This window comes from Centroberyx affinis, unplaced genomic scaffold (genome assembly GCF_046629955.1).
Source record: "Centroberyx affinis isolate AG114_WGS23_722 - 3 ecotype Tasmania unplaced genomic scaffold, CSIRO-AGI_Caff_v1 ptg001752l_1, whole genome shotgun sequence".
Lineage (NCBI taxonomy): Eukaryota > Metazoa > Chordata > Actinopteri > Beryciformes > Berycidae > Centroberyx > Centroberyx affinis.
The window spans coordinates 44,794-66,868 of NW_027280154.1; the positions used below are offsets into that span (position 1 = coordinate 44,794).

Sequence of the window (22,075 nt, forward strand, 5' to 3'; positions counted from 1 at the left end):
CATTGGATTTTCACTTTCAGGCAATTTCTCTGATATTGATCTGCTCTTTTGGTCTCGAATCAGGCTAATATCTGATATCAGTGCATCCCTAATATCCTTGTTCCGTTTTTGTTTCTCCATGTCTTTATGTGTTGTGTTCAGTAATGCTGCGGTGCTGTTTTTAAAACAGTAGCTGCCTCGGTGTGTACACTTGAGTCCATTTCATCTGTTTCTGCCATTTCAACTCTTTACTCTTCATGCAATATTCTGATCTCTGTGTTTACTCTCACTTTTTCCCCCTGATTTTATTTGCCTTCATCTTAGTGTTCTATTCTCTCTAAGCTTTATTCAGCTGTGGAGCTCCTGCATCCATCTAGCAGCTTATTTCCATCCCTAACGCTGCTGGTCTCAGTTCAGATTCCTGTTGTATTGATGACAGTTTGGACTCTGACAGTTCCTTTGCCTCCAGTTTGCTAATATCTGTTCTTCATCTCTCTCCCAACCTCATTTTCCTTGTATTGTTCCTCTGTTTCTCCTCTTGTACCCGTTTTCTCCTCCTCCTCCTCCCTCGATATTTGTTTTTCCTCCTCTCATTTCCATCGCCACCATAAACCCTCTGATCATCTCACTTCTCCCATCTTCTCCTCCTCCTCCTCTTCCTCCACACCAGGACCTAACCGGTCTAAGCTGCAGGACATGCTGGCTAACCTGCGGGATGCTGAGGAGCCCTCCCTGCCCTCCATGCCGTCCCTTCCCTCCATGCAGCCTCCCGCCACGCCCCCCTCCCGGCCCAGCGTCCCCCGGCTCAATGAGCACGAAGTGGGACGTCCAGAAGAAGGTAGGCCCCCTGCCTGGAGTCGACACGCTCATCCAAGTGTCGCAGATTATTTTATTTTAGTCATAATTTAATTTAGTGTAACATTACTGCTTCTTAATTTTTTTAGTTATAGAGTTGAAGTGCCTTCGTTGGTTGTTGTGGGAGCGGAGAGCGTAAATCATTCACGTCCACGTTTTCCCAGCTGGTCTGTAGATTTGAACCGGCAAAAGTAACTGACCTGTGACCTCTGACCTCTGACCTCCCTGTGGAGGGGAGAAAGAGAATTTCCCTACAGGGATCAAAGAAGTATCACATTATTACAGGGAATCAGTTAGTCCTTAAAAAGTCTGAGAAAAGTCTTAATAGTCTAAGAAGAATTGAAGGATTTCATCAAAACGTCCTATATATCTAAACGATAAAATTAAAATAAATTATATAATTTTAAGATCTTAAAGAAAGTATTAAAATGTCTTTAAAAATGTCTTAATTAGAGGTTCACTCCTAAATGAATACAGAACAGGGTTAGTCGTACAATCTGCATCCTGTCTGCTTTTCTAAACACAGCTGGACCTCATTTCCCTTAACAATTAGTTTCCTGGTGTCCTTATTCTCATTCTGGCTATAAATTTTTATTAAATTCAGTTCCAGGTAGCACTGAGAAGGCCTTAAAAGGTGTCAGATTTGTCTTTCTGAAACCTGCAGATGGCTTGTATAATATTATCAGTCTGACCCCGTCCCCTGTGTCCCGTGTGTCCCAGCAGAGGCCATGACGTTCCTGCCGTCGTCGGGGAAGTCCTTCATCCTGGGCCGGGTGGACGAGGCGGTGTCCAGTGAGCTGGGACTGGGAGAACTGGCCGGACTGACGGTGGCCAACGAGGCCGACAGCCTGGCGTACGACGTGAGTACAACTCTCAACTCCAAACTGGCCTGCTGGTGTTTCTGTAGGGGGACGGATGGGGAAGGAGGGTGTAAAAAGAAAGGAGGTGGATGGATAGAAGGAAGGAGGGGGGGAAAGTGGATGGATGGATGAATGGTCACTGGTAAGAACTGTCACTTTTTTAAGGGGTTAGTTTAGGATTAGGGTTTGGGTTTATGGTTAAGATTAGATTAGGTTAAGGTTAAGGTAAGGGTTAGGGTTAGGGTTAAGGGAATGTAGGGAGTGTAGTCAATGACAGTCCTCACAAGTATAGTAATACAAACAAATGTGTGTGTTTTTCAAAGTTAGGGGCTGAGAAACTAATTTAACCTCCATTGTATATTTGATATATATATGCATGTTGTTCATATCCATCTTGGGGGGGGGGGGGGGGGGGGTCGATCATCACCTGAAGTTCATCACTCAGTACCTCTCTGTATATATTGCTTTACAGAGCAACAAAAGACGTAAATACAGAGAAACACAGGAGGTGAAAATCAAGACAGAACAAACATATCATACATTTCAAGGGGATTATTAACTTCATGAAGTCCATAAACAAACCTCACATGTCTTCAAAATCTTCAGGACTTCCCTTAAGAGCGTACAGTATGTAAATCCCCTGAAGACGCTCTGACATAACCAACATCTGTGACATTTAGACAGCTGGATGACATAATATTCATGCACCACGCTTATCCAACTTTTTCATTTTATTAGTACTTTTTTACCTTATTTATTCACCGTGTATGTTTCATTTTTTGTTATGACTGTAATTGTAATCTGTTGGGTGGTTTATATAGTCTAAAATCCAGTATATACATTGGTTAAAACAGATTTTCTACTAAGTTTCTACAAATTTAACTTCCCTATGTTTCAGCTTTCTGCTCCTGGATATTTGATGGATATACATTTGCCTGAAACTGCAAACAGAAACAAAAACAGAAATCAGTAGCAGTCCACATTAGGGTTAGATATAGATATCAGGTCGATATTGGAAGACTAAGATGAAAAATATTGCGATGTATATTAGGGCTGTGCAAAAAAATCAATACAGCTGAGTATTGCAATATTTTTTCCATGATACTGTATCGATTTTCCAGCCCCTCGTATCAATACCTTAAAAAAAAAATATTCATGTTTTAAATGGATTTAAAATGTCCTTAAATTTCCCTCAAATCCCTCTGAATTAAATAGTTTTGACTCAATTTGTCCGCTGAGTTATCACTATAATGTGATGTACATATTAGACTACCCAGGTGGCACACAGCAAGTTGTATTTTCAGCTCTATTTTTACATTTTCAGTAAATTATGTAGAGTATTGCAATGTATCACAATATGTATCGTGATATGTATCGTATCGTGAGGTCCTTACCAATACCCAGCCTTAATGAAGTGACGTGATATATTCTGTCCGTCTCTAACCATTAACCCGTCGGCTCCTCGCTCGCTCAGATCACCAACAACAAAGACGCTCTGAGGAAGACCTGGAACCCCAAGTTCACCCTGCGGAGCCACTTTGACTCTGTGCGCAGCCTGGCCTTCCACCCGGTGGAGCCGGTCCTGGTCACCGCCTCCGAGGACCACACCCTCAAACTGTGGAACCTGCAGAAGACCGCGCCCGCCAAGAAGTGAGCGCTCAGCCTTCAAATATCACCAGTCTGGACGCACCACATATTTCTTTATTTTTACTATTTTTCCACATTTTAGAATAACAGTAAAAACATCAAAACTATGAAATTATGCAGCGACCAAAAAAGTGTTAAACAAATCAAAACTATCTTATATTTTAGATTCTTTAAAGTAGCCGCCCTTTGCCTTGATGGAAAGGCTTTGGAAAGAAATTCATACATAGGACCAACTTCACTATTTATATGTCTAAGAAACTAATTTCAAGCATTTAAGCAGAAGCCTTTAGATCAAAATGGATTTAAGAGAATGAAGAACACAGAACATTCAGTCAGGTGGGTCCAGACTGTTGACGGGTAGTGTATTATATTAATTCAGTCATATTTCTATCTAATACGCTCTAGTGTTGTAATCGGTCAGTGGCGTCACATTTAAATACTCCCCCATTTGCTCCATTGTTTTCATATTTTATTTTGTTTGCTGTGTCCTGTTACTATTTCTTGCTGCAGCGACTCAGTTTCCCCACAGGATCATTAAAGTTTTGACTTAATTTATCTTAAAATATCCACTAAGCCTGTTGTTTTTCTGCTCACTGTTCCTGCTGCTGTCTTCCAGATGTGCTGCTCTGGATGTGGAGCCCATCTACACATTCAGGGCCCACTGGTGAGTTCTTCTTCTATCTCAGCTGCAATGAATGTCATAGAATGCTCAATTCTGATTATTCTGACCAGTCCGCTGTTTTCACATCTGATCATATCGCAGAAGTCTAAGAAGTCTAATCAATTTTGTTGATCTCTAATCAAATTAACTGGCACCACCTTGTGGCTAAGGCTGCACGATACTGAGAAATAATCATATTGTGATTATTTTGCTGAATATTGCAATTGCGATATAAATTGCAATACAGTATACGGACACAGACTTTTCAGTATTTTAGATTTTTTAGCAAATATGAAAGATTTCTAATACAAAAAACTTTTTTACAATTTGCAATTTAATTTATAGGCCAGAAATTGGGCTTTGAGAACCAGAATATCATGTTTAGGAGTCGCCACTCTGATTAAATAATTGCAGTCTCTTATGATTTGGAAATTGAAGTAGCTCATATTGTGATTTTTTATTTTTATTATTTTTTTTATTGTGCAGCCCTATAACTGGAAGCCTTTAAGTTACTTTATAATCCCGTGAAATGACTAATGAGTTTGATATATAGCCTCGTGATAATGTACAGCGAGCCAGTCAGTATTTCAAAATAAGTCTCTTGGAGTGGTCAGGTGACCTCTTGGTGTCGGGGTCTTGATTCACCTTGTTGGGGCTATTCTGCAGTACTGACCAGCTCGCTGCACCTTGTTCCTTACATCCTGTATTTATCAGTAACATTTTCACCAACTCTACCATAATCAGATCAGAGCTTTATGCCCGGACCAACTGGGACAGGTGGAATTTCTCACTTAATTGCTCAGTTGGAGTCAGGCTTGGCTTCCGGATGTTGTCGGGCCACACTCCACTTTTCAGGCAGAAATCGAATGCACAGAAACATCTGAACCAGCCACACAGATGAGTTGAGAAAGTGAAACCTTCCTTCTGTCTGTGTCTGTCCTCCACAGCGGGGCGGTCCTGTGTGTCACCATGAGCTCGAGCGGGGAGCAGTGCTTCAGCGGGGGGGTGGACGCTACCATCCAGAGCTGGAACACCCCCAGCCCCAACATCGACCCCTACGACTCTTATGGTACGCTCCGCTTTGTCCCGCCATGCTGCGTTTTCTAAAGGTTATTCGGTGGGCGTCCTGCTGGCCCAGTACCATGTAAACACGACATCCTGGGTTTGAATCCGGCCCAGCACCTTTGTCACATGTCATCCCTCTCTCTCTCTCTCTCTGTCGTTCCTGTCTCTCTCTACTGTAAAACTATCATCATAATGGCAAAATGACCAAAAAAAATAAATGTTTTTTTCATAATAGTTTGTTTTTATCATAATAGCATTCCTTATTATCTATTATATTCTTCATCTTCTTAATGCTAGAGTTTTGAAAATGCTTGAGTTCAGCAGAAATTTAGCTCTATTCCCCTATTTATTTTGATACGGTCTTCATCTTCATCGCTGTTCCCTCTCTCTTCCTATCTCGTTGCCGCAGAGCCCTCGGTCCTGCGGGGGGCGCTGTGCGGTCACACGGACTCTGTGTGGGGTCTCGTCTACAGCTCCGCCCACCGCCGCCTCCTGTCCTGCTCGGCGGACGGGACGGTCCGGCTGTGGAACGCCGCCGACGTCTCTCCGGCCCTCGCCGTTTTCAACGAGAGAGGAGGTAAGAAACGTCCCTCCTCTGCCAACCAACCATCATCACTACTGACATCACACCATCATCATGATGTCTCATCATCATCATCATCATCATCGCTGGTGTCAAGTAAAATCATTTTCACTGACATCATCACACCATCATCATCATTTCTTATCATCATGTCATATCATCATCATGGTGTCAATAAAAACTAAAAATCTGACATCTCTAAAAACCCTGTTCAGCAATTAAAGGGCTTTAAGTAATCTATAACTTTTATCTGCCTCTATTGGCAACCAATAGGAATTGCAACAACATCGACAGAACTCTGGATGGAGGCAAACCGAATTAGATTTATTATTTATTTACCTTAATTTATGCAGGGTGGTCAGTTGAGAGCAGCTGCCCTCTTTTATCATGACGCCCTGATACAATACACAGTAATACACAAGATGATTAAACAACAGTCAAAAAATAAAACATAAAATCAATGTATAAGACTACATTGAAAAAGAAAAAAGAAAAACGTTATATAAAAACAGGAAGATAAATCAATCAATCAATCAATAAAAATAAGTAAAAGATGAAGCACATTTGCAGATCAATAAAGACAGGACCACTCCACTGTTTCCATATCATTCAATAAAAGCTTAGAATAAAAGCTTCATTAGAGGTGAATCTATGATGTGCTGCTTTCTCTCCAAACTCTCAGTCAGCAGGAAGGTGAGGATCCTGCCTGATCCCTTCAGCCACAGCTGCTCCTTGATATATTTATTTTGTCAGGATGTAAAACAAGTCTTTCCTGAATGACAAAAATGGATTAGATCTGGACCATTTGTCCAACGACCCCAAACTGATGGTCTGAGTCTCTGTTGTTCAGTAAAGCTAATGGACCAAGTTGGTGCTTGTAATTACTAAACACTTAAAAGTTGTGAAGTTAATGGAGAGGATTGCTGCTTGGTATCGGCCAATTTTCAGAATCGGTCATGTTGAAAAAAGTCAGAATCAGCTTCGGGGAAAAGTTGGATAATCAGTTTCTTCCTGCCTGCCTCAGAGCTGGGAGTGCCGACCTCGGTGGACCTGGTGAGCAGCGAGCCGGCACACATGGTGACGTCGTTCAACACCGGACACATCGGCCTCTTCAACATGGAGACGCAGCAGCTCATCCTGAAGCTGGAGTCCGCCGGAACGCCAGGTAAACCAGACCAGACCTGACCAGACACCATGTGAAATTTGAAGCAAGACAGTCACTCCCATATCAATATTGAGAATTACTCTGGCCATTTTTGACCTGGACTCTTATTTTCCCATCTTTGTCCATCATACTGATTGATTCTGATCAAAAGCTCATCACATGCTTCACTCTAGTGACATTTAAAAGTTGAGAAAAGTCAAAAATGTCTTGCCTTGAGGTTTTAAATTTCCTCAACCTTTGCTTTACAGTGCATGTAACAGGAAAGAACTGATACAAACAGTTAAACTGATAATGTGGTCCCTCTCTTATCCGCCCCCACGCAGACGCTCCATGCAAAATCAACAAAGTGCTGAGTCATCCCACCCTGCCAATCACCATCACAGCCCAGGAGGACCGACACATTCAGTTCTTCGACAATAACACAGGTACTAGGAATTAGCTGCAGAGAATGATTGCATGATAATTTGGCAAGGAATATATCATCAAGTCAACTGTGTCATGTGTCCAGAGAGTGTCGAGGTTCACGCTGCGCTCCATTCAAACTTGGACGTTGGAAATTCCCAACCGGTCAGTTGTAATTACAAACAGTGTGCGTTCCAGTGGTCAGGCTCGGAAAAACCAGGAGAGGAACATGAACAGCGTCAAGATTTAATTTGGAACTGAATTTGCCACACGGGTGTTTTGATAGATTTAAGGTCATGTGACGCTGAAAATGGAACTTAAGTGTATTTTGAGCATTATAAAGTTAAAGGTAATTCTGTGTAGCGTTTTCTCCCTGTATCCTGTATCATTTGCATACAGGAGGAGCATTATGGGAGTTTTGTGAAAAATCCCAGCTAAGGTGTGAAGATTAGTATTTCAAGTTAAATGTTCACAATAATACAACTTTTACTTCCTTTTTATCAATTAGGTACTGCTCAATAAAGGACATATTTTGTCGAAAATTATTTCGCAGGTTGATAGTATTCAGCTATAGAGGAGTGACGTAGTTTGATAGTGAACAGTTATAGAGGAGCGATGTGTCTCATTGAGCTTCATCATTACCAAAGAATTTTACCAAAATGGGTAAATTTTTTAATCCATTTTGAATTTAAAGGTAAACTGATCCACTCCATGGTCGCCCATCTGGACGCTGTCACAAGTTTAGCTGTGGATCCCAATGGACTGTACCTCATGTCTGGCAGTAAGTATTTAGCATGAATCCATACATCATCTGTGTTTTTCTAACCAAAGAAGTTGCCAAATTGATTAGTTTTCACGGATGTCCAGAATGGATCTTTCAAGGTCAGAGACGTACAGTGAAGTATCATCTGCATAACGTGACATTGAGTCTTTAGTTAATTTAAATTCAGTCATGCAGATTTAGTTTTGCCGTGTCTTTTGAGCTAACAGCTCTAGTGAAATAACACTTGGGGAAAGTGGACACCCCTGTCTTTAGCATCATTCAGTGATGAATGACGTCACCATTGTGCTTGTGGGTCATGTGACCACTGCCACAGCATTTTTGTCAGAATCTGGATTTTCCCGATACAGTATACCCCACCCACCTGGTACACCAGTCAGGGTACAATAAATGTTAGTAAATGTAAGTAATATATATATAACTAATGCCATATTCACATATCAGAAGAAGCGTAAGAATGGGATGACATCTTGTCACTACAATGTGAAAGTCGCCAGGTGTTAAACGCGTTGGAACATCCGCATCCAAAATCACTTTTATTTATGAATTTAACACAACCACAGCAGATATTGCACACTTTCTGTAAGTAGAGTGTATTAGTATGATTGTATTAATATTACTGCTAATTTAGTTTTTTTTATTACCTTGGATTCCAACATGAATGGATTTGCTGCCATGTTTGCCACCTGTGTGGACACACTTCTGCAATTTGTGACAGTGGGAGATATGTCATACTTGTAATTATCACTAGGAGGATGACGTGAACAGTTTTTCCCGGTCGGCAGCTTGTATTTACAGTAAATCCAATATAATGTGAACACACTATAACCTCTAATACAGTGCCAGTACAACAAAATACACCTCGCTCTTTCTCGGTCCTCATTTGCTCATTTTCTCTGTCCTCCTAGGTCACGACTGCTCGATCCGTCTGTGGAACATGGAGAGCAAGACGTGCATCCAGGAGTTCACTGCCCACCGCAAGAAGTTCGAGGAGTCCATCCACGATGTGGCTTTCCACCCCACCAAGTGCTACATTGGCAGCGCCGGGGCGGATGCTCTCGCCAAGGTCTTCGTATGACCCAAACAACCGGTCTGCAACTAACTGTTCAGCACCAAGGACCGCAAATACCGATGAGCGTCGCAAAGAGGAAACGCCCGTTTTGGGGTGGGTGTTTGTTTTAGCAGGGAGAGTGGACAGGTAGATGAGTTAGTAGCTGTGTGAGTTCTGAGTCTGGATGAAAAAGCAGGGAAGAGGATTTGAGAGGAAAAATTAAATAAGCGATATGCTGGTGGCAGATAACTGAGGGTGACAGCGACCCTTACTGCATAGCTCCCTTAAGATTCGTCAGATCCATCACCTCCCCATCTGACCCGGGCTGGCCTGGGTGCCGAAGCCAAACCCCTGGATGAGACGACGAATGGTCAGCAAACAGGAGGAGCCATTAGTCGGAGCCCTCAGTACCTTTACTAAGGCAGGAATCTTTTGTTTGTATGGTAACAGATAAACGCCCTCTCACTTCACTAACCCATACACAGACACACACACACACACACCAGTTACTGCCTGTGTCTTTTGTTGTTGTTTTGAAATATTTCATGAATATGTGCCTTTTTCTTCAGAAAATACAGACAGGTTATTTTAGGTCTAGTAGAAAAGTAATTTTGCATTTTTGTGCATCACAGCGGGATGGGGTAGTGGCCAATTAAAGAGTTACTCTCTTCCAAAGAGCAAGATAAAGTCCTGTTTTCTTCTGATCCATACAGTTTAGTTTTAAATCAGAGTTGCATATGCATCATGAGTCGTATCCCACAGGACAACATGGAGAGTTGGAAATCCCCCCATTTATTCTAAGTACTCTAACACAGACTGGAGACTGGAGTGCTCCTATTGCACCTTAAGATTACAAGTCATTCTGAAGGGTCAAACTTTCACACTCCACATGGGATTTAGTGGATTTTTGCTCTTACATTACTTTAGTGTGATTTTATTATCTAAATTAAACTCATTGAATTATTTCCTGTCCTCAGAATTGAAAACTTTAAGTTGTGCCTACAGCCTGGAAAAGACTTTTAGTTTTACCTTTTGATTTCAAACCAACTCAGTGGAGAACAGGTGATTGTCTTTGAGTAGTGGCAGTGATCCTCTATTGATCTTTGAGGGGGAAGAGTCATCATGTCTCCTGCAGGTCAGAGGTCAGGGTCGAGCACAGAGCAGTCCTTCTTGAGGCTGGAGCTGGTAGGGGTTCAGTGCCTTGCTCAAGGACACTTCTGCGGGGCGGACACTGGAGATTGAACCTTACAGGACGGTCTCTATACCGGGCCACCCTGCTGTCCCTGCAGCCCTCCGCACAGAAAGGCATTGTCTCTTCGTACCTGTTGGGTCTGTGACAGCCAACAAGTCAGCAGGTCGTCGTTAATAACTGAAGAGTTTCATTCCAAAATGAGATCTCAACCTTTTGAAAGAAGCACCTTAAATAACAAAATTACTTCTGTCATGAAAATAAAACTCATATATTATTTGGTGCTTGGGAGGAGCGTCTCTAGAAGAGCCGGGCTGTGTGTGTGTATTCGTTTGTGCGTTGGTTTGTTGGTTTGTTCATTAGTTTGTGTGTAATGCTTTTTTTAAAGCGCAGTGCTGAGGGAAATCACGGTCTGCAGTATTTAGGCTGCAGAGCCCCGGAGTCTGCAGCAGGGAAATCCAATGTGCGCTCGTACACCAGGCAGTACGGTAGAAATCACACAAGCATCAACCAGCTGGAGGCTGCTGGCTGAACATCCACAGACCAGGAAGTAGCTGCTGAGTTTGTAACTGAAGAGGCTCAGTCAACACAGGAATTAAATATTTTGTTCAGTGATTCTCTGACAGCACTTTGGTGTCAGGTGGAGTTTTAAAGTCAACTTCACTCACTCCAGTCATGCAGATCCCACCCGAGCAGCTAGAGAGCACAAGCGCACTTGTTATAGAAATCATTAGTAATCGGGAGCCCTTTACTTACAGAGTATTAACATTTTAGAAGATGTGTGTGGGCTTTCTTTTTTAATATTGAGCAATGGTGATTTTTTTTTTCTTCCAAAATGCATCTGTAGCGTTTTGGAATGAAACCCTTCAAATATATTTAGAGATGCTAAAGCTTTCACCAAACCACAGTTCTCCAGGTCCAAGTGTTGTGGCTGTTGTGATGTTCTGTTGTGAAAGCTACATAGGACAGCAGTACTGTGACATGTTAATGATAATGTAATATACTGTACCAAGCATCGACCTGTAAACCAGATTGACCTGTTGTCAAGTGACACTTTGCTAGTAGTAGATCAAATAAAGAGTTTCATTCCAAAGTTAAATCTCCACCATTTGAAAAAAATTGACACCTACTCTGCCAAAATGTTTGCTGGCAATAAAGCCCATTACGGATGACTATTAAAGTTTAAAAAAAAATATTTTGAAATACATTAAATATTTTGGTTTAGAAATATTGACTGATGAGTTTCAGGTAGCAATTTTTTCCAAAAGGATATATAGTGTTTTGGAATGAATCCCTTCGAATACTGTAGTTCCATGAGTTTCTTCTCGATTGATCAACATTGTGGTGATGAGACCCGATTTGAAAACATGCTGCTTTTTACTGTGTATTTATAGTTGAAAATCCAGACAAACTGCATTGAGAAAAATTTGCAGTGATACTTTTTTCATTTGTCTCTGTTTTTCTTTGATCACATACAGTATTTATTACTGCTTTTAAATGCCATTTAAGCCAAAAGAGTCAACCAAGTATTGTCTTCAAAGACAAGAAGCTTCCTACTAAACCTGCTGCGGCCGAAAGGCTCACTGCTAAAATGAGTTCTTGTTGCTAATGCTATTAGCCAATGCTATTAGTTATTTTGTAAAATAAAGATAGTGCAAGACTCAATGTAATCTTGTGTAGCCACACCTCCGTCTCAAGCTCACAGAGGTCTGGAGAACTTCTTGTCAGGAAATGTTGGCTAATGAGACCTTGTGGAGCACAAAACGCCCCCCGCCTTCTGTCCAGGTAGAAACAAGTTTCTTTTGTTAGTGTAGCTACGCTAACGATAAAAATGGATGAAAATATAGACTTACGTATTACTTCTGTTTTGTCAGAAGTTTGTGCTCACATCAAATTCAGTCGATAAACCTTTTACAGTTTCTTAGCTTGAAGACTCTTCTCAGTAACGGGGATAACAGCATGTTTCCCAACAGGCTGCGTCACACAGGTGAGCAGCAGCGCCAGGCTCCGCCCTTCTGCAATTTTATTGGTTTGAAGTATGATGACAGCTCACAGTGTCTCCGCCCTTTTCTAACATACTGTTCTGCTTTCTCCAGACCTCTTTTAGTTTGAGATGGAGGTCTGGCTACAAGAGATTAGACTCAATGTAAAACCTATTTAGCCCCTGTTTTGGAAGAAGAACTAAGGTTCCCAAACTGCACACAACACTACACTTAAAATTTGTATATGCTTTACACGCTAACTGGTTGAAAATTGTATTTTGTGTAATTATTTTGAGCAGTTATTAGTTTTTTAATTACTATTTGTGTTTGGTGAAAAGGCAGACTTGTAAGATACAGGTAGATATTTTTTTAAGACGTATTCTCTGTTTTACTTGAAAAGTGTAGTTATTCCTTTGGGATTCATGCGAATGCTTTATAGTGGGGGTTGTATATATGCTGGTATTATCAGAAGTGTGTGTACATGCCTTCACCTCTGAGCACTACATAACAAGATTTTGCTTTTTACCAAAATGTGGTCATCTCAAAAACGCAGGCGGTTTCCTGGGATGGTGGAAGACTTTGGGGAATTTGGTGTGCTTGTGTAGAGCGAAAATACAAAAAATAAGACTTTTAGCATTTGTCTTCAGGTAAATATAGACAATGTAAAGAAGGGAAATAAAAAAGTGTACAGTTTTAAAGTATTAAAGCAGATCTATTTATTAACCTGGCATATAGTGTATATTAAAGGAAAATTTAACCCCAAAATGAAAATTCGGTCATTATCTACTCACCCCCATGTCAGCTGAAACGCCATTGAAGTTTGTACGACCGGCAAACACCCAGTTAGCTGCTGCAGTTCCACCTCAGTTTTCCCCTAAAAACATTCTAAGAGAACGGAAGCCTGGCTGTTTAGAGTTCCACAAAGAGCAGAAAATGACCAGAAAATTAAACAATGTGCAGCATAATCCAAGTGTTTTGTAGCCGAATGATTGCTCTGAGTCCAGTGTCTATCTCATTATGCTCCGCCAGACCCCAGCCTCCCCTATTGGCTGGTGAGCTGTAAACAGGATTAGCCAATTTCCATGTTTTGGTTGCTACATTATACAAGAAGTTACAGATTGCTCTACCTAGAATAATGCTACATAATGAGGTAAATCTAGGCCTTTTGGGACTCGCAACATTAGCATTCATGTTTACATTAGCATTTTTAGAATTAGCCTATTAGCATTAGCATGTTAGTATTGGTAAATTTTAATTTGCATTAGCATTAAGCTAATTAAGCATTTTTGCCTGAAATCTAAGTCTGAGTTTTAAAAACTCTTAAGAAAAAAAGGCTAATCCTGTTTACAACTTGCCAGCCAATAGGGGAGGCTGGGGTCTGGCGGAGCGTGGTGCGGTGGTGTCAGTGAGGACTTGGTAATACATAATGAGGTAGATACAGCTGTTTTGGACGAGTTTCGCCTGACTTGGGCCGGAGTAGATAATGACAGAATTTTCATTTTGGGGCGAACTGTTCCTTTAAGTGACAGAAACGGTGATATTTAATAGTCTGGTTGCTTGTCGTGGTAAATGTTCCCAACATCGCCTCATCACTACACTCATTCATCAGAACCACGACGGCTGCGGCGCCCCCTGTTGGTCGACATGTAGAAGACCAGTAAACAAACCTGAGGGAGCAACAGGTGAAACGCGTCGTTCGCTCCTTTTATAAGGCTATTTGCAAATGTTATAAGAAAAATACAGATGTGATTATATTGTCAGCAAAGCCTCACAGTGTGCAGTTGGATAGTTTATATGCAGAAGACCTACTGAAGCTAAGAACAGTTAGACTGGGTCTCCTAAACGCTGCTGTGTTTTAATAGAGGTTGCTGTGTGTCACCTGCAGAGCGATGGAGGTGGAAGTGTATCCACCAATATTAGCATCTCCTGCTCCTTTACTATTGGATACCAATGTGTGTGTGCATTGAAAACCATCTGAGCTGATCATAGTGGACTAGGTGTACATCATCTCCTTAATGTTAGAAGTCACTCACACTACATATACAGTTCTTCAGAAATACTAGCCAGTAGTGATGCAGGTAGCTGAACTGTGAGCTGGGTGTGATTTAGAAACTTCTGTTCAGGTCAAAACACTGATTTGTCTCCTGAGGCCAACAGTGGAGCCGAACCCGTTCACTCCAGACAGAAACCTGACCGGTGGGAGAGTGAATGCATACTGCGCTATCAAGTTCAGTTTGCCTGTAAATTATTGTCATCGCCCCTTTAACCTGCAGTTGTATAGAGAAACAATAAAGAAAGACTATAAATGCTAATTAGGCTGTACATAAAGTACATACAAGTGTTGTTATTCTTTTTCATGATGTGTTCTGTTTTTCCGACATGGAAGAGTGACAGATTTATCAATAACAACAATAAAGGAATATGTTGTATATCATAATAGTGATATGTGTCTTATGTTGCATTAAAACTACAGAGTGTTTATTGTGTTTAAGCCTTATTTATCCAGAGAAAGTCACATTCATATAAATCCACATATTCATACTGGGAGCTTCCCAGTACAACCACAGTCTTCTACTGGTGGAAACTGGACAGCTACAGTAGAGTTTTGGGGTTCAGTGCCTTGCTCAAAGGTGGGGAAAAGTGTTTATCAGTTACTTTCACTGCCCAGATTTTTCCCAGCCGGCCCTGAAGAGTTCCCCAGACTGAAACCTTTTCCAAGACAACTCAAATCCAGTTATTTTATCTAGAGGACACTTGAGTTTATACTGCATTTACAGTGTAATATTTCACAGGTATTTAATATGATCTTTAGTGATTCCCATGAGGAAATTGCATGGTCTATGTAATGTCCATTCCTCGGGTTGTGGAGCTCAAAATCAAGTCAAATCTGCAACTTATGCTAGAAAAGACAATGCAACAGGCCCATTCATCCTAGATTCTTAACCTAGTTCGTTGGCTAATCATAGCATCAATATGATCTGTTAATTTATAGTGGCAAATAAGCAAAGAATCAGCATCTAAAAACAATAATTTTAAAAAAAAGAAATTATCTCTTTTTTCCATTGCACCCCTACATTGATTCATGCTGCATCTGTCATTAAATATACAATAATATTAGTTTACATCTTATAGTTTATTAGTTCATTAGTTCAGTCTGTCCTTGGGTTATAATGGGCTTTTACGCATATCAGACAGCAGCAGCCTACAGCCCGTAGAGGGCAGTAAACACTGGATCCGTCTACAAGCCTGACATCGCCAATACACGAAGAAGAAAACTAGCTTAGCCACTGGAACATGAGGCATTTTCACGAAATATTTGATTTAGGACTTTCTTCTCTTTATTTTAAAACTTTGTTTGGCCCCAACAAGAACCAATCAATTAATTGAGTAACTTTTTTTTTTTTTTTTACACAAAATTGTCCTTTACATTCGGGTAACAGTTAAAGATTTACATTTTATTTTTGACCTGTGGAGGGCAGCGATGTTCCTTTATTCAGTTCATCTGCCGCAAATAACACAAGAAGAAGAAGAGGAACTAGTCACTGTAAACAAAGCGGAGCCGCCAGCCTGTCGTCGAATAGACTGTGACAAACTAGCTGATATGGTGAAGGTATGATTATACATATTTGGACTTACCAGCGAATTAAGTTTTTGTTTATTTTGTTGCTTAGCAAACGTTCAATCGTTGAAGCAGATATGAGTTCGCAAACTAGTTGACATCGCCTTTTAGGTTAGCATAAACTGGCTAACGTTAACGCTAAAGTAGCCTCCCGCGTTTAGATATTTTGTTAGATTCCTGAAAGACGAACGTTATTGTGTTATATTTCGCTCAGTAGCCGTTTCATTCTTGCAGGGTTTACTAGCTACATGCAAACTAGTTAAATAGGACTTTCACGGATGATGTACCTTGACTTTTCCTAGCGAGCTAACGTTAGCTAGCATTGCTTCCTGTCGCCCTAACGGTTACACCTTAGGACTTGACGTGAAGTTAGCTCGCTGTTCCCGGTGTTTCTGACTGTCGGTTCTCGGTGTGTTTGACCAGCAGCCTTCTCGACACACCGAGGTTTCACTCCCATGAGCAGCAGCGAGCTTCAGCCGGGCCTCACACCTGCCATGCCCAGCCCCGTGTCGCTGTAGCGGGGAGAAGATGGCTGCTGAGCTGTTTCCCACCAAGAAGTTGGTCCCTTCTACCTCGGCTAGCACCGCCATCCAGCAGCAGTACCAGCAGCAGAACCTGACCAACAACAACACCATCCAGGGCTGCAACTGGCAGGGCCTGTACCCGACCATCCGAGAGAGGTGGGTGGCTTCCCCGAACCGCTTCAGACCACCTGGCTTACCTTACTGTAGTTACCTCACTTACTGACCTGTGGAAACTGGCTGACATTGCTTTATAGCCATGTGAAGGTGATATGTTATGCTGTCAACCAGTCAAACATCATCTACTTCAGTGGTTCTCAACGTGGGGTCCGGGGACCACCAGGGGTCCTTGAGGAGGTTCCAGGAGGTCCCCAGAAAATGGACGAATTGTTAAACTTTACCATTATTTAAGTTACGAAGTTAACACAGCTATAGAATGAGAAGAATGAATGTTTTGATCATAGTTTCACGGTTATCTCTCTACCTACGATACAGATAGTCTTGGAATTCTGGACGAAATCATATCTAATAATAAAAATAGTCTCAGATTTGGGTCTGAGAGAGAGAAAATCTCATCAAATGGGGGTCCGTGGCCCTAATGTGTACTAAATTTGTGGTCCTTGGTATGAAAAAGGTTGAGAATCACTGATCTACTTTGACAACTTTGTTTCTAATCCAGGGCCTCAAAGTGTAGAGCATGTTAGTGTTCCCTCAGGTCATGAAAATCCTTTAACGTTTGTGGATTTGAGCAAAATAAAACAAGGCCCCATGAATGGATGGCCTTTGAGAAGTGTTTTTTATGTGGCTCAGCTCTCTCCATCCCAGCGTCAACACTTCCCATCCCGAGAAAAACCCTGTGATGGAGATGAGTGTTGATACAGCAGCAGTTTGAAAATTAAGGATTTCACCAGGACTTCCTCCCCTGACAAAATCAGGAGAAAACAATGAGGCTTTTATGATATATAATTTTATCCAATGTCATGCGTCACTCCAAAACATCACAATTTTAAGCCCGTGAATTTCATCAAACTTTTGCCTATTTTACTTTTAATGTCACTGAAAAGTCTTTGATGTCTTGATGTCCAAATGAGTGTGGGAACCCTGATTTTATGTTTCCGAGATACGACATAAACGATACGGCTGAATTCTGTGTAATTGCAGGAATTCAGTCATGTTCAACAATGAGGTGATGGCAGATGTTCACTTTGTGGTGGGGCCGCCTGGAGGGACCCAGCGAGTGCCAGGACACAAGGTAAGACCTCAGTAGAGCTGCAACCATTAATCGATTAGTTGTCAACTATTAAATTGATCGCCAACTATTTTGATAATCGATTAATCGGTTTGAGTAATTTTTTAAGAAAAATAAGTCAAAATTCTCTGATTCCAGCTTCTTAAATGTGAATATTTTCTGGTTTCTTTCCTCCTCTATGACAGTAAACTGAATATCTTTGGGTTGTGGACAAAACAAGACATTTGAGGACGTCATCTTGGGCTTTGGGAAACACTGATCCACATTTTTCACCATTTTCTGACATTTTATAGACCAAACAACTAATCGATTAATCGAGAAAATAATCAACAATGAAAATAATCGTTAGTTGCAGCCCTAAACCTCAGTTCAACAAAAGAGTGATTTCATCTTTTTTTCAGGTTGTTTCATTTGATTCATTATCAGAGGAGGCTGAAAACTATTCAGTATTTCACACGAGAAAAGCAAAAATTGGGGAAAAATCAGAAAAAATAGACATGATAATACATTTGTTTAGTAGAAATATGTTCTTTGTCTATCCCATGAATCATCTTGAGCGAATTTCACTAAGTGTGGATCTTCTCTTTTATGACGTCCGTGTTTTCCCTGCGGCCCGGCAGTATGTCCTGGCTGTGGGAAGCTCGGTGTTCCACGCCATGTTCTACGGGGAACTGGCCGAGGACCAGGACGAGATCCGGATCCCCGACGTGGAACCTCCTTCCTTCCTGGCCATGCTGAAGTACGTCCATCATCTCACTCTCTTCCCTTGATTCACTCAGTTTCTATGAGCTGTGGTGGAACCGTTTTGTTTTGCCTCTATACAGAGACGTTACAGATTCAAATAATAGCCGTGGAAAGTATTCAATGCTTAAACTATATTAATTTTTAATCTAAAATATATGCAAAGTACAGCTTTCTATAAAGGTGGAGTGACAATTGACATTAAAGTATAAAATAAAACAAGTCTGTAAAAGTATTAACCCCTTATTCATTTGGCCTTTATTGACTCACTGATAAACATATTTCATAAGATATTAATCATACTCCATCTCTGGGCTGAAACATTCTGAATACAATTTACTTGCAAAATTGCTCTAATTTTATGACCTGTGTCTACCAACTGACTCATGTTCATGAGGTTTCAGAAAACTCCCACTTTGCTTACATTTCAGAGTAAAAATCCCCATAAAATGCATTTTCATCCAGTATTGTAGCAGGAGAAAATACTTAGCAGAAAAAGCAGAAAATACTAGTATGGAATAGAATAACTTTTATTTTCCCGTAAGGAAAAGTGAATGACAGACTGAAATACAGCCACTGTACATACTGAAGTGAAGCTGTGCCGTTTTGACCCCTGACCTCTGACCTCCCAGGTATATCTACTGCGATGAGATCGACCTGTGTGCGGACACGGTGCTCGCCACTCTCTACGCCGCCAAGAAGTACATCGTGCCTCACCTGGCGCGGGCCTGCGTCAACTTCCTGGAAACCAGCCTGAGCGCCAAGAACGCGTGCGTGCTGCTGTCCCAGAGCTGCCTGTTCGAGGAGCCCGACCTGACGCAGCGCTGCTGGGAGGTGATCGACGCCCAGGCCGAGCTCGCCCTGCGCTCCGAGGGCTTCTGCGACATCGACTCCCAGACGCTGGAGAGCATCCTGCGCAGAGAGACGCTGAACGCCAAGGAGATGGTCGTGTTCGAGGCGGCGCTGAACTGGGCCGAGGCCGAGTGCCAACGCCGCGATCTGACACCGACCATCGAGAACAAGCGGCTGGCGCTGGGCAAGGCCATCTACCTGATCCGCGTCCCCACCATGGCGCTGGACGACTTCGCCAACGGAGCGGCGCAGTCCGGCGTGCTCACGCTCAACGAGACCAACGACATCTTCCTGTGGTACACCGCCGCCAAGAAGCCCGAGCTGCTGTTCTGCACCAAACCGCGGAAAGGCCTGACGAGGCAGCGCTGCCACCGCTTCCAGTCCTGCGCCTACAGGAGCAACCAGTGGCGTTACCGCGGCCGCTGCGACAGCATCCAGTTCGCCGTGGACAAACGCGTCTTCATCGCCGGCTTCGGCCTGTACGGCTCCAGCTGCGGCTCGGCCGAGTACAGCGCCAAGATCGAGCTGAAGCGGCAGGGCGTGCCGATGGGACAGAGGATCATCAAGTACTTCTCGGACGGCTCCAGCAGCACCTTCTCCGTGTATTTCGAATACCCGGTCCAGATCGAGCCCGACACCTTCTACACCGCCAGCGTGGTGCTGGACGGCAACGAGCTCAGCTACTTCGGCCAGGAGGGCATGACGGAGGTGCAGTGCGGGAAAGTGACCTTCCAGTTCCAGTGCTCCTCAGACAGCACCAATGGAACCGGAGTGCAGGGAGGACAGATCCCCGAACTCATCTTCTACGCCTGAGTCCGAAATTCCTACTTCGCTTCACGTGTTGAGGTGAAATATTGAACGGTGGAGATGAATTCTCAGGAAACTGGAAAGCGGAGGGAGGAGGGAGGAGAGAGGAGGGAGGAGGGAGGAGGGAGGAGAGAGGAGGGAGGAGGGAGGGGGGAGGGAGGAGGGAGGTTCTTCACTGCTGAGCCTCCTGGACCTTCTGCTGTGGGTCTGATTCAGAGGTGAGGTGAGGTTTCAACCTGATCGCTCCACTGACCGAACCCCTTCTCCTCCACCATCAAGCCAGGTCTCTACACAGCTGCTCCTCCGTCACATCTTGTGGATTGGTAAATGAAGAAAGCGGTTTACTTACTGCAGAATCAACTTTGGTCAGTTTTTGGGACAAACGGACATATTTACAGAAAATCAGCTTCAGACTCTGCGGTGTGAACAGACTTGCCGGCCGAACTCGTCACATTCTTCACACACCAGCTCCCCACTGTATCTGTGATTGGCCTAAAATATCACAACTGGTCGCGTTGCCTTGTGGGAAAGTTTCTCCGTTTCCTTTTCGTCGAGTTTGTTTCCGTCTCCACGGTAACATCTGCTGGTCGACTCTTCGACATGAACGGTTTGCTGAGCTTGTCGGAGGATTTCTGCTCCTTTTTATGACGATCAAAACGGTTTCTGATCCTCAGATTTCCTTCAGCTGTCTCTGTCTCTGTTTCCACCACAGCTGCTGTTGTTGTTGTTTTTGTCACCGCTGTTTCTGTTTCCCTCGGTTACAGTTCCCTCTTTAAACTTCATGCCCCCCCCCCCCACACACTAGAAGCCACAGAGAGTATACACAACATTTTTTTATGTGGCGCCATTTTCAGCTGTTTCTATTTCAAGCTTCACTTGGACTGTGTTGTTCGTGCACCGCCGCCTTTACTGGAACCGGTTTTCAGTTTCTTGCCTTAAAGATTATTAGCCGAGTATTTTGTTTTTACATGAGAAACATGGAGGCTGTGAAGTGCAGATTAGAGTTTGATCTGACTCTTTAATACTTGACATGTTGCTCGTTCAGCTGAATCCTGATCAGCTGTTAAAACTCTGGTTTGGTTTTGGAAAGCCGAATACATTCCTACAGTTACTGAAGGAGGACATTTAAAACTCTATGAAGCACGGGCAGTTTGACTTTATTTTTTATCTTGTGCAGGTGTTAACCATTGGTTTTGGTATTTAAGGCTTAATATTTTTTATATTTGTAATGTGACACTTCGCTACAGTTAAGTCTGTTACCGAAGTTTTCTACTCATATTGCCAGTATAACCTGCCTCTGGTGCTCTCTGTTATGTTTTGCCATTTTTTTAGGCTTTTTTCTTTTGATGACTGAGATTTAGACTGATTTAAACTTGGCAACTTAAAGGGGCATTTCACCCATAATCCACCTGAACTCTTTCTGTCCCAGCCTGCAGTGTAATTGATTCTCTAGAACAGTGGTTCTCAACGTGGGGTCCGGGGACCACCAGAGGTCCTTGAGGGGGTTCGAGGGGGTCCTCAGCAAATTGATGAATTGTTAAACTTCATCATTATCTCATTTACAAGAAGTTAACACAATTAGAGAATGTAGAAGAATGACTGTTCTGATCATAGTTTCTCTGTTATCTCTCTACCTACAATACAGACAGTCATGGGATTCTGGACAAAATCATATCTGACAATAAAAATAGTCTCAGATTTGGGTCCGAGAAACAAAATCTCATCAAATGGGGGTCTGTGTCTCTAATGTGGACTGAATTAGGGTCCTTGATATGAAAAAGGTTGAGAATCACTGCTCTAGAAGGATTTTTGCTTCATGTAGTTCATTAGAAATTTGGTTGTCAACTAATGAAAACTATATTTTCCAAACAGTTTCCCTGAGACAGTCTCACTCACTCTCATCAGATTTATTCTCAGTAACTGGTTTTGGAGAACATGAGATCATGCTTGTATTAATTCAGTTTTGTCGTTGAGTGAATTGCTCCTTTAAAAGTTTATCCGAAGTGTCTTTAACGTTGCAGTTGTGTAAATATTTCCCTTGGTATTCTGACCGTCTCGATGCACTT

General features: G+C 42.4%; 2 protein-coding genes across 3 annotated transcripts in view; both read left to right on the top strand.

The window, feature by feature from the left end:
- Nucleotides 1–14,638, top strand: part of LOC139652064 (striatin-like) — a gene marked incomplete at its 5' end in the record, with an annotated part of 39,106 nt that extends 24,468 nt beyond the window's left edge. Inside the window, 10 exons of the mRNA XM_071529002.1 lie at nucleotides 650–817; nucleotides 1,555–1,694; nucleotides 3,169–3,344; nucleotides 3,958–4,005; nucleotides 4,950–5,071; nucleotides 5,477–5,644; nucleotides 6,675–6,815; nucleotides 7,139–7,240; nucleotides 7,912–7,998; nucleotides 8,907–14,638. Coding sequence (XP_071385103.1) covers nucleotides 650–817; nucleotides 1,555–1,694; nucleotides 3,169–3,344; nucleotides 3,958–4,005; nucleotides 4,950–5,071; nucleotides 5,477–5,644; nucleotides 6,675–6,815; nucleotides 7,139–7,240; nucleotides 7,912–7,998; nucleotides 8,907–9,076 — 1,322 coding nt within the window. The remainder of the gene's footprint in view (nucleotides 1–649; nucleotides 818–1,554; nucleotides 1,695–3,168; nucleotides 3,345–3,957; nucleotides 4,006–4,949; nucleotides 5,072–5,476; nucleotides 5,645–6,674; nucleotides 6,816–7,138; nucleotides 7,241–7,911; nucleotides 7,999–8,906) is intronic.
- A 1,096-nt stretch (nucleotides 14,639–15,734) lies between these two features.
- On the top strand, nucleotides 15,735–20,120 carry btbd3a (BTB (POZ) domain containing 3a). Of its 2 annotated transcripts, none has more exons than XM_071529000.1 (5): nucleotides 15,735–15,830; nucleotides 16,266–16,519; nucleotides 17,522–17,612; nucleotides 18,230–18,348; nucleotides 18,983–20,120. In XM_071529000.1, exons 2-5 carry the CDS (start codon nucleotides 16,368–16,370, stop codon nucleotides 20,013–20,015), a joined length of 1,395 nt encoding a protein of 464 aa, XP_071385101.1. In that variant the 5' UTR covers nucleotides 15,735–15,830; nucleotides 16,266–16,367; the 3' UTR covers nucleotides 20,016–20,120. The 2 variants fall into 2 exon arrangements, with proteins under 2 accessions (XP_071385101.1, XP_071385102.1); XM_071529001.1 differs by having other exon boundaries at nucleotides 15,749–15,830; nucleotides 16,263–16,519.
- Nucleotides 20,121–22,075: the final 1,955 nt, after the last annotated feature.